The sequence below is a fragment of the Oncorhynchus gorbuscha genome, linkage group LG03 (genome assembly GCF_021184085.1).
Source record: "Oncorhynchus gorbuscha isolate QuinsamMale2020 ecotype Even-year linkage group LG03, OgorEven_v1.0, whole genome shotgun sequence".
Classification (NCBI taxonomy): Eukaryota; Metazoa; Chordata; class Actinopteri; order Salmoniformes; family Salmonidae; genus Oncorhynchus; species Oncorhynchus gorbuscha.
In genome coordinates, this window is record NC_060175.1 from 34583476 (window position 1) to 34595189 (window position 11714).

Sequence of the window (11714 nt, forward strand, 5' to 3'; positions counted from 1 at the left end):
GGAATGAGACACAGACCATGTAATTATATTATTATTATAAAAAACATGATATCTCTAGCTTAAACAGACAGAATTTGATGGGGATTTCTTTATTACGTTACTTAGATTGACTAACGGGTGGACTTTTAAGTATTACAACACAATCTATATTTGAACTCCATACAACTGGCCTTGAGTTCTGGATCAGCAATGTGTGGCTGTGAAATGACTACTTCTACTGAAAGGAACCCTGTCAGTTCTGAGCATGTGCAGGCTAAATGATGAAGACAGGTGACCATGACATTTCTTGGGGGGTGAAATGAAGGAGAAAATGTTTTTAAGTTGATTGCATCCCAGACATAATTGTTTCCTACCCTTATTAATTAACCTATTTTTTAATACTTAGTTATTATTATAGGTGGTATTTTCCTTATTAAGATGTGTTTGTGTGGGGGTAACATGGGCCTGGCCAAAGGTTCTGTTTTTATTTTGTGTAACTGAGTTACAAGTTTTAGCTGAGAGGTCAGAGGTCAGTGCCCGTTTGCGTCCTAAATGGAATCCTATTCCTTAAGTAGTGTCCTACTTTTGAATAAAGCCCATAATGCTGGCTCCAGTCAAATGTCATGCACTACTTAGGGAATAGGGTGCCTTTTGGGATACATCCCCAGTGTTTGTCGACTGAAGCGTGTGCCACATCATGTTCACTAGAAAATAAATTATTACCACACACCCTTCTCTGGCTCTGCCCTGCTATTGGTGGGGTGATAAGGGGAAAGAGGCCAGATAGCCAATGGGAATGGCGAGAGGAGGGTGACCCTTATCTCAACCTTATACAGGTAGCTGTCCCACAGACTACAGACCCTTTACTCTGATAAACAGTGGTCAGCAGTGAGCTACAGAGCTGCGTGCCCATTTTTCCTGTGTTCCCAGACATTGTGTGTCTCTCTGGGTTTGTCTCTCCTCTGATCCTGCTTAAATCCTCCACAGTGTGACAGAACACAGTGGACAGGATGTCAAACCTGAAGGAGTTGTGTAGCGGCCTGCCTCTGGACCCCATGCCATCCAATCGGGGCCGGGACCCCAGTGTGCCACATGCACCCGTCAGGACGCCCAACCTCACTCCAGAGGAGGAGAGGGTGAGTCCACAGACATACTGTCACATCTCTGAATGCAGAACGTGTCAACGAGCATTGACGTCATACTCAGGGATTTATCTGCAGATTGAGTATTGCAATACTGAAGTACTTTTGCTTTTAAGGCCTCTCTGTTTATCTATGAGTGAAACCATAATGCTTTAATGTGGTATGTTAGTAGTAAACGAGACCAAAGATGCATATCTTCACAAGATGATTATACATCTACACTGAGTATACCAAACCCGCTCCCCTTTTGCACTCAGAACAGCCTCAATTTGTCGGGACATGAACTCTATAAGGTGTCGAAAGCATTCCACAGGGATGATGGCCCATTTTGACTCCAATACTTTGCACAGTGTGTCAAGTTGGGTAGGTCCTTTGGGTGGTGGACTATTCTTGATACACACAGGAAACTGTTGAGAGTGAAAAACCTAGCAGCATTGCAGTTCTTGACACAAACCAGTGTGCCTGGCACCTACTACCATACCCAGTTCAAAGGCACTTAAATATTTTGTCTTGCCCATTGATCCTCTGAATGGCACATAATCACAATCAAATCAAATTGGTCACATACACTCACAATAAAATCTGCTAACCATGTGTAACAAAATGCTTATGCTTTTAGATCCGACAGTGAAGCAGTATCTAACTGATAATATCTATCAATTCCACAACCAAACCTAACATCTAACAACTTACACAACAAAACATAATACACACAATCTAATAAAGGAATGGAATGAGGATATATATACAAAAATATGGATGAGCAGTGACAGAGCGGCTAAGATGCAATAGATAGTAAAGAATAGATAGTGAAGGATACAGTATACAGTATATACTGTACATATGAGATGAGTAATGCAAGATATGTAAATATCCTTAAAGTGGCATTATTAAAGTGATGAGTGTTCCATTTATTAAAGTGGCCAATGATATCAAGTCTGTAGGTAGGCAGCCGCGTCTCTGTGCTAGTGGTGGCTGTTTAACAATCTGATAGCCTTGAGATAGAAGCTGTTATTCAATCTCTCTGTCCCAACTTTGATCAAATAAAATTCAAATAAAATCAAATGTATTTATATAGCCCTTCTTACATCAGCTGATATCTCAAAGTGCTGTACAGAAACTCAGCCTAAAACCCCAAACAGCAAGCAATGCAGGTGCAGAAGCACGGTGGCTAGGAAAAACTCCATAGAAAGGCCAAAACCTAGGAAGAAACCTAGAGAGGAACCAGGCTATGATGGGTGGCCAGTCCTCTTCTGGCTGTGCCGGGTCAAGATTATAACAGAACATGGACAAGATGTTCAAATGTTCATAAATGACCAGCATGGTCAAATAATAATAATCACAGTAGTTGTGGAGGGTGCAGCAAGTCAGCACCTCAGGAGTAAATGTCAGTTGGCTTTTTATAGCTGATCATTAAGAGTATCTCTTCCGCTCCTGCTGATCACCTGTACTGACCTCGCCTTCTGGATGGAAGCGGGGTGAACAGGCAGTGGCTTGGGTGGTTATTCTCCTTGATGATATTTTTTGCCTTCCTGTGACATCAAGTGTTGTAGGTGTCCTGGAGGGCAGGTAGTTTGCCCCCGGTGATCTGTTGTGCAGACCGCACCACTCTCTGGAGAGCCCTACGGTTGTGGACGGTGCAGTTTCCGTACAGCCTGACAGGATGCTCTCAATTGGGCACCTGTAAAGGTTAGTGAGGGTTTTTAGTGACAAGCCACATTTTTTCAGTCTCTTGAGGTTGAAGAAGCGCTGTTGCGCCTTATTCACCACATTGTTTGTGTACTTGGACCATTTCAGTTTGTCGGTGATATGTACACAGTGTAACTTTCCACCTTCTCCACTGCTGTCTTTCGATGTGGATAGGGGGGATGCTCCCTTTGCTGTTTCCTGAAGTCCACAATCATCTATTTTGTTTAGCTGACATTGAGTGAGAGGTTATTTTCCTGACACCACACTTCGAGGGCCCTCACCTCGTCGTTGTTGGTAATCAAGCCTACCACTGTAGTGTTATCTGCAAACTTGATGATTGAGTTGGAAGCGTGCATGACCACACAGTTGTGGGTGAACAGGGAGTACAGGAGAGGGCTGAGAATGCACCCTTGTGGGGCCCCAGTGTTGAGGATCAGCGGGGTGAAGATTTTGTTTCCTAACCTCACCACCTGGTGGCGGCGCGTCAGGAAGTCCAGGACCCAGTTGCACAGGAAGGGGTTGAGACCCAGGGTCTCAAGCTTACTGACGAGTTTGATGGGTACTATGGTGTTGAATTCTGAGCTGTAGTCAATGAACAGCATTCTTACATAGGTATTCATCTTGTCCATATAGGGCAGTGTGCAGTGTGATGGCGATTGCATCATATGTGGACCTATTGGGGCAGTAAACAAATTAGAGTGGTTCTAGGGTGACAGGTAGGGTGGAGGTTATAGGATGAGTGAGTGCCTCATAACTTATTTCAGTTACCGTAGCTTTCTTGGGAACAGGAACAATGGTGGCCATCTTGAAGCATGTGGGGACAGCAGACTGGGATAGGGATTAATTGAATATGTCGCTAAACACACCAGCCAGCTGGTCTGCGCATGCTCTTAGGACATGGCTAGGGATGCCGTCTGGGCCGGCAGCCTTGCGAGGGTGAACACGTTTAAATATTTTATTCTGTCGGCCATGGAGAAGGAGAACCCACAGTCTTAGTTAGCGGGCCATGTTGGTGCAAATAAGACGTTGATGTCCGTGACGAGGCTGGTCTTTTTGTAATCCGTGATTGTCTGTAGACCCTGCCACATACTTCTCGTGTTTGAGCTGTTGAATTGTGACTCCACTTTGTCTCTATACTGACGCTTTGCTTGTTTGATTGCCTTACGGAGGGAATAACTACACTGTTTTTATATTCTGCCATGTTTCCAGTTGCTTTGGCATGATTAAATGTGGTGGTACGTGCTTTCAGTTTTGCGCGAATGCTGCCAACAATCCACGGTTTCTGGTTAGGGAAGGGTTTAATAGTCACAATGGATATAACATCTCCTATACATTTCCTTGTAAACTCACTCACCGAGTCAGCATATACGTCAATGTTATTGGCTACCCGGAACATATCCCAGTCCACATGATCGAAGCAATCTTGAAGCGTGGATTCTGATTGGTCAGACCAGTGTTGGATAGACCTAAGCATGGGCGCTTCCTGTTTTAGTTTATGCCTATAGGAGGGGAGCAACAAGATGGAGTCATGGTCAGATTTGCCAAAAGGGTGGCGGGGGAGGGCCTTGTATGCATCGCGGAAGTTAGAGTAGCAGTGGTCAAGTGTGTTACTCGCTCGTGTACTGCAATTGATATGCTGATATAATTTAGGTAGGCTTAGTCTCAGATTAGCTTTGTTAAAATCCCCAGCGACAATAAATGCAGCCTCAGGATATATGTTTTCCAGTTTGCCTAAAGTCCAGTGAAGTTCCTTGATGGCCGTCTTGGTATCCACTTGCGGGGGGATATACACGGCCGTGACGATAACTGAGGAGAGTTCTCTTGAGAGATAATATGGTTGGCATTTGATTGTGAGGAATTCTAGGTCAGGTGAACAAAATGACTTGAGTTTTTGGATGTTGTTACGATTATATCACGAAACATTCCCGCCTTTCTTCCTGTTGGCTGTACGGACTCCGACAGCATGTCCCAAGCTAGCCATGTCTCCGTGAAACAGAGTATGTTACAATCCCGGATATCTCTTTGGAAAGCATCTCTTGCCCTAATTTCGTCGACTTTATTAAATAGGGACTTGGAAGCGGTGGGTGGTGTGCGCGCATCCAAAGATTCACTAGAAGACCGCTCCAGCACCCTCTCCTCCGATGGCATTGTTTTGGGTCGGCCTCTGGAATCAGTTCAAATGCTCCCGGGAGGTGCAGACAAAGGTTCTGCTTTGGGAAAGTCGTATTCCTGGTCGTAATGCTGTTTGTGCTGGTAAGTTGACGTCTCTCTGATATACAATAGTTCTTCCCAGCTGTGTGTAATAACAGTTCATGTTTTCAGGCTAACAATGTAACAAAATAATACATAAAATACATAAAAAACAAAATACTGCACAATTTCCTAAGGACTTGAAGCGAAACTGCCATCTCTATCTGCGCCATCTTACAATCCATGTCTCAATTGTCTCAAGGCTTAAAAATCTATATCTTCTTTAACCTTTCTACTCTCCCTTCATCTACACTGATTGAAGTTGATTTATTAACAAGTGACATCAATAAGGGATCATAGCTTTCACCTGGATTCACCTGGTCAGTCATGGAAAGAGCAGGTGTTCTTAATGTTTTGTATACTCAGTGTATATCACCCACATCTTTGTTGTAGTTTGCTTTTTGCCACTATAAAAGGCATTTGCTTGTCTTATCTGATCCAGACAGAGGTAGAGTGATTGTGAATGTAATAAATATAGGAATTGTCAGTTAATGTGTCAAATCATACCTACTGTTTTATTACTCGTTGAGAGTGAATCTTTATAGCTGATGGGGTTGAGATTCAAGCTTGTGGAATGTTGTATCCACATACTGTTGGAGAAACTTGAGGACACGGAACACAACAACGCACATGTGAATTATTTTATTAAATCTATTGGGATCAATAAAGCACGGTTCACATACTCAGCACAGTGGAATGTTTTGGCTTAAGGGTAGGAGACAGTGTTGGTTCATCTCCTCAGAACCTTCTATCATATTCGCTAATGTTTGCCAGGACTGGGAGCAAAGGGCACTGTCAATGATTAAGAGAGATAAGAGTGAGTGCTTTCATGGATAGAGAGGGGGAGTGAAACACAAATGACCAGAAAGTTAGTGGAAAAAAGGATGCAAAAGAAGAAGAGGGCCACACCATTCTGAACTCCTATCTCACCCCATAATCTACTCCCCCTCTCTAGCTAGCACTGAGGAATGCCCTGCGCTACTTTCCCCCCTCCCACCACAACATCCTGGCTGCTGAATTTGCCCAGGAGCTCAGGCAGTATGGACACATCTACATGTACCGCTTCTGTCCCCTCATACATATGAGGTATGTACAGTATAACCACCTAACACCACCTCTCATCTCCCCATCTGTAGTATTCCTCTTTATCTGTTGATGCTATGATATGGTCTACCACACCCTGATCAGTCCTTGTGTGTGTGTGTGTGTGTGTGTGTGTGTGTGTGTGTGTGTGTGTGTGTGTGTGTGTGTGTGTGTGTGTGTGTGTGTGTGTGTGTGTGTGTGTGTGTGTGTGTGTGTGTGTGTGTGTGTGTGTGTGTGTGTGTGTGTGTGTGTGTGTGTGTGTGTACTGCATGGGCGTGCGTGTGTCCTCAGGGCCTACCCTATAGATCAGTACCCCTGTCGTACACGCCAAGCTGCCTCCATCATGCTCATGATCATGAACAACCTGGACCATGCAGTTGCCCAGGTAACCACCACTTTCACATACTGTACACAACAGCTCACTTTATTTAATTGAACTAAAACAATGTATTAATCCACCTAAGTCACACTATCTATTGCTGCTTTATCATCTCCCCATGCTCTGCTCTCCAGTTTCCCCAGGAGTTGGTTACCTATGGGGGAAATGGACAGGTGTTCAGTAACTGGGCCCAGGTAAGCACAGAACATGTAATTATGATGGCATTATGTATTTTCTGGATTTATTTTCTCATGTTGTCTGTCATAGTTGAAGTGTACCTATGATGAAAATTACAGGCCTCTCTTATATTTTTAAGTGGGAGAAATTGCACAATTGGTGGCTGACTAAATACTTTTTTGCCCCACTGTGTATGGTAATGTGTGTGTAACTATATATCTTTGCGTATGTGTGTTTGTGTGTAGTTCCGCCTGGTGATTTACTACCTGAGTGAGATGACAGAGGAGCAGACTCTGGTCATGTACAGTGGTCATCCAGCGGGGCTGTTCCCCAGCCTGCCCTCCTCCCCCCGCGCTATCATTACCAACGGCATGGTAACCACACATCCCTCCCTCCGCCTCTCCTCACTATACTCTTGGGAAAAAGGGTTCCAAAAGGGTTCTTCAGCTGTCCCCATAGTAGAACCCTTTTTGGTTGCAGGTAAAAGCCTCTGTGGAAAGGATTCTACATAGAACCAAAAAAGGATTCTACCTGGAACCAAAATGGTTATATATAGAACCAAAAAGGGTTCTTCAAAGGGTTCTGCTATGGGGACAGCCGAAGAACCCTCTTAGATTCTAGATAGCACCTTTTTTTCTAAGACTGTGCTCTACCGCATTTCAGTTAGATACTGATTTGGCGTTACCATTTAGGTTTTCCCAGTTTGATCTCCCTCCTTCCCTCTGCCATCATCCTCCCATCCTCTCTCTCGCTCCCTCTCAGGTCATTCCAAACTACTCCTCCAGAGAGCAGTATGAGAAGATGTTTGCTTTGGGTGTATCAATGTAAGTAACAAATATAACCCGGTTAGTTGTTTTTACCCATTCATAGTTTTTGTTAACCCCCCAAAGATGTGTTTTTTGTTTGTTTTCCTAGGTATGGTCAGATGACTGCTGGTAGCTACTGCTACATTGGGCCTCAGGGGATTGTCCATGGCACCATGGTAATTCCTCACAGTCAACAGTAGAGGGCACTATCCCCTTTGAAACTCACATTGACGTTGTCTTAACATTGTGTCTGCCTCTCTTTCCTCTTCTTCCCATCTCTCTCTCTCCCTCCTTCTTTAGCTGACAGTGTTGAATGCAGGGCGGAGGTATCTGGGGTCTGATGACCTGAGGGGCCGGGTGTTGGTGACATCGGGGCTGGGGGGCATGAGCGGGGCACAGGCCAAGGCTGCTGTCATCGCTGGCTGTGTGGGGGTCATTGCCGAGGCCAGTGTGTTTACTTTGTTATTGGCCAATAACACCCGCCCTGCTGTTAATCTACTTATGTGATGGTAGCGATGTCTGTTCCGTTTTTGTATGATGGAGAGCTTTGGGATGTGTGTTAATGTGATATGTGATTGTGTTTTGCATGGTTCCTGTTTAGGTAGATGAGGTGCCCCTGAGGAAGAGACATGAGCAAGGCTGGTTAATGGAGGTCACCAGTGACATAGAACACTGCATCCAACGCATTAGGTAATAGCAGATAAAGCCACACACACACACACACACACACACACACACACACACACACACACACACACACACACACACACACACACACACGCACGCACGCACGCACGCACGCACGCACGCACGCACGCACGCACGCACGCACGCACGCACGCACGCACGCACACGCACGCACACACACACACACACACACACACACACACACACACACACACACACGTCATGACTTTAGCACCTGTGTGTTTAGGTTATGTGATTTATCAGATGGTCCCTCTGATTTTGTATTCTACAGAGAAGCCAAGAGATCCAAGACTCCCCTCAGCTTGGGTTACCATGGCAATGTTGTGGACTTATGGTATGGGATGTCAACCAAGGGCTGGAATTAAGTAATACCATGTCTATATGGGGCATCTACACCTCAGTCACTATTAGTGTAAATACCTTTGGGATCCCTTGTTTCCTTCTCTGCCAGGGAGCGTCTGTTGACGGAGTATGAGAGAACAGGAGAGCTGCTGGTGGACCTGGGCTCAGACCAGACCTCCCTCCACAACCCCTTCAGTGGAGGGTACTACCCAGCTCAGCTCAGCCTCCACCAGGCCAACCAGCTCATGGCCACAGACCCAGCACGCTTCAAAACCGTAGTCCATGAGAGGTTAGACCTTGATGTTGTACCTTTTTTGAAGGCAGTTGGTCTAATTCGGGGGTCTCCTCCAACTCTGGTCCTGCAGAGCTACTGGGTGTGCCATCTATGGTTCCATCCCAGTCACACATCAAACAACTGATTCAGCAAATCAACTATTCATCAAGAATTACCATGATTGAGTTGGATACCCCTGATCTGTTTGTGGTTAAGGTTGAGGGGTTGTTCTCTAACCTGTGGTGGTCTTCCTGTCCTCTACCCCAGCCTTTGTAGACAGGTAGCTGCCATCAACAAGCTGTCTGAGGCAGGGATGTTCTTCTGGGACTATGGAAATGCCTTCCTCCTGGAGGCCCAGAGAGCAGGTGAGTCCTACAGTTAAACCACCACCACCACCATACTGATTCACTGACACAGGGTCGGATATTATATCACCCCTTCATGGTTAATATTAGCATTGGGAGTAAGGTAATGTGATCCAAGATCTGTGGCTAATGCTAAGGGCTAACTTTAAGGTCCCGATACACATGCTGAAGAATAGACTGAACACAGCATGTCTAGTGATGTCCGCAGTCCTCTCCAGTTTGATAACATCTAGGTTTGTGTTCATCTCTCTTTCTTCAGGAGCGGAGGTAGAGAAGGAGGGAGGCGGAGCGACAGAGTTCCGCTACCCATCCTACGTCCAACACATCATGGGGTGAGTGACAGGGTGAGTTTTCTGGTCAGGTCACATGATCAGGTCAAAGTCTTGACCCTAACCCTTGACCACTCTGCAGTGACATCTTCTCCCTGGGCTTTGGACCATTCCGCTGGGTCTGCACCTCCGGTGACCCCCGTGACCTGACACTGACTGATGACATCGCCGCCACTGTCCTGGAGGAGATCAGCGCCAATGTGACTGAGCGTGTGCGACAGCAGTACAACGACAACATCCGCTGGATCCGTGAGGCCGGAAAACACAGGATGGTATTAATTAATAGGACACATATAAGACACAATGTTAATCATTAACATCCTGATACTAGATAAATAAGAAATGTATTATACAACTGCCAATGCCATTTCTGAATGTTCTCTGTATGTAGGTGGTGGGCTCCCAAGCCAGAATCCTCTACTCAGACCAGAAAGGCCGTGTGTGTATTGCCTTGGCCATCAATCAAGCTATTGCTGATAGGAGAGTTTCGGTAAGTCTTACTTACCCATCTATATGTTATGGTTGTTTATATGTTCATTTAAAGTTATATGTTTTGGTTGGTGTCCAGTCAGTGGGTAGGTAAATCTATGGTGTGTGTGTGTGTGTGTGTGTGTGTGTGTGTGTGTGTGTGTGTGTGTGTGTGTGTGTGTGTGTGTGTGTGTGTGTGTGTGTGTGTGTGTGTGTGTGTGTGTGTGTGTGTGTGTGTGTGTGTGTGTGTGTGTGTGTGTGTGTGTGTGTGTGAGAGAGAGAGAGAGAGACAGTGGGAGAGTGTGTGTGTTCACCACTTAGCCTACCTTTTCCTCCAGGTCCCGGAGACCAGCAGTAAGCTAGCAGTAGGCAAACAGACACAGTGACACTGTGTGTGTTTTCTGTCCAGGCTCCTGTGGTCATCAGTAGAGACCACCATGACGTTAGTGGAACAGACAGTCCCTTCAGAGAGACTTCCAATGTGTATGACGGCTCTGCCTTCTGTGCAGGTACACTAGAGCACACTCATCATTTAGACAGACATTATTTTGTCATGATCATCATTATATTAGTCATTGTGTTCGTCTAGGTGGCTAGAAATCATCCACTTTGACTGAACTCGGGTATGTGTAAGTGTGAAAGTGTGACTTTGTCACTGTGTGCCTGTCTTGCCCCCTGACAGACATGGCGGTCCAGAACTTTGTAGGCGATGCATTTAGAGGAGCCACCTGGGTGTCCCTGCACAACGGTGGTGGGGTCGGCTGGTAAGATCTGAGTTTCACCTTTCAAACTGGGGATTGGAAGACAGAAAGAAGGATAGGATAGCACACAAAAATCTATGAGACCAAAACCTATAAGACAATTACTAACTAGGAAACATTGTGCCCCTGACAACCAAAATGTTGGGGACTTTCTCATGGATGGACAATCTTTCAACGTCTTTGTTTCTCCCCAAAGGTCAAATACAGTTACCTAAACTGAATATGGAACCACAGTTTAGAGTCCCAGTCATGTCCCCTCCTCCCCTCAGTCAGACTGCGTTGTCTGTCTCTTGTCTCTCTCCAGGGGTGAGGTGATGAACGGAGGGTTTGGTCTGCTCCTGGACGGGACGGAGGAGGCAGCAAAGAGAGCCAGTCTGATGCTCAACTGGGACGTCTCTAACGGGGTGAGAGAGGGGTGATGATGGGGACTGAAAGGGGAAGCTGTCTTGGATATCTATTCATAAATACTCTTCATAGAATTATTATGACTGAATAGGTTGAAAGGGTGCATGTAATATAAATCCCATTGTGTCACAGATCCTATTAATAAAGTATTCATGTTTTATACTTGAGTGACATAAAACTCCCTGGCACCTTATCCCTGCAGGTGGCTCGTCGATGCTGGTCGGGGAACTCCAACGCCTATGAGACCATCCAGCGTACCATGGAGGAGCAAAGGCAGCTTCGCGTCACGATGCCCTACCCTGTGCAGGACGAAGATGTGTTAGACAGGGCCCTGCAGGGCTAGATCAGCACACTGCTCACAACACAGCTAGCTAGTCAGATGATAAAGGACACACACAGAATATTCATTGTGTCAATCCACACCACCATTCACAATACCAGACTGTCCTGAATTAAGAGCAGGACCAAGATGATCACTTGATCATGGATGTCATACAGTTGAAGTCGGAAGTTTACATACACTTAGGTTGGAGTCATTAAAACTTGTTTTTCAACCA

General features: G+C 45.6%; 1 protein-coding gene across 1 annotated transcript; it reads left to right on the plus strand.

Annotated features, from left to right (window-relative positions):
* Positions 1-840: 840 nt before the first annotated feature.
* Positions 841-11714, plus strand: LOC124031259 (urocanate hydratase-like). Its single transcript, XM_046342314.1, has 19 exons — positions 841-1115; positions 6016-6146; positions 6435-6528; positions 6657-6716; positions 6945-7073; positions 7462-7523; positions 7615-7681; positions 7806-7949; positions 8107-8195; positions 8485-8547; positions 8665-8844; positions 9097-9194; positions 9454-9526; positions 9606-9795; positions 9915-10013; positions 10401-10500; positions 10674-10755; positions 11057-11156; positions 11360-11714. The coding sequence occupies exons 1-19, from the start codon at positions 990-992 to the stop codon at positions 11498-11500; spliced, it is 2028 nt and encodes a 675-aa protein (XP_046198270.1). The 5' UTR covers positions 841-989; the 3' UTR covers positions 11501-11714.

Bases quoted from the DNA above. Each gene is read 5' to 3' on its own strand.
- LOC124031259 (XM_046342314.1), top strand. From the start codon at position 990: ATGTCAAACCTGAAGGAGTTGTGTAGCGGCCTGCCTCTGGACCCCATG. The intron at 9,527-9,605 runs GTGAGTGACAGG...ACCACTCTGCAG, and splicing joins TACGTCCAACACATCATGGG to TGACATCTTCTCCCTGGGCT. The intron at 10,756-11,056 runs GTAAGATCTGAG...GTCTCTCTCCAG, and splicing joins AACGGTGGTGGGGTCGGCTG to GGGTGAGGTGATGAACGGAG.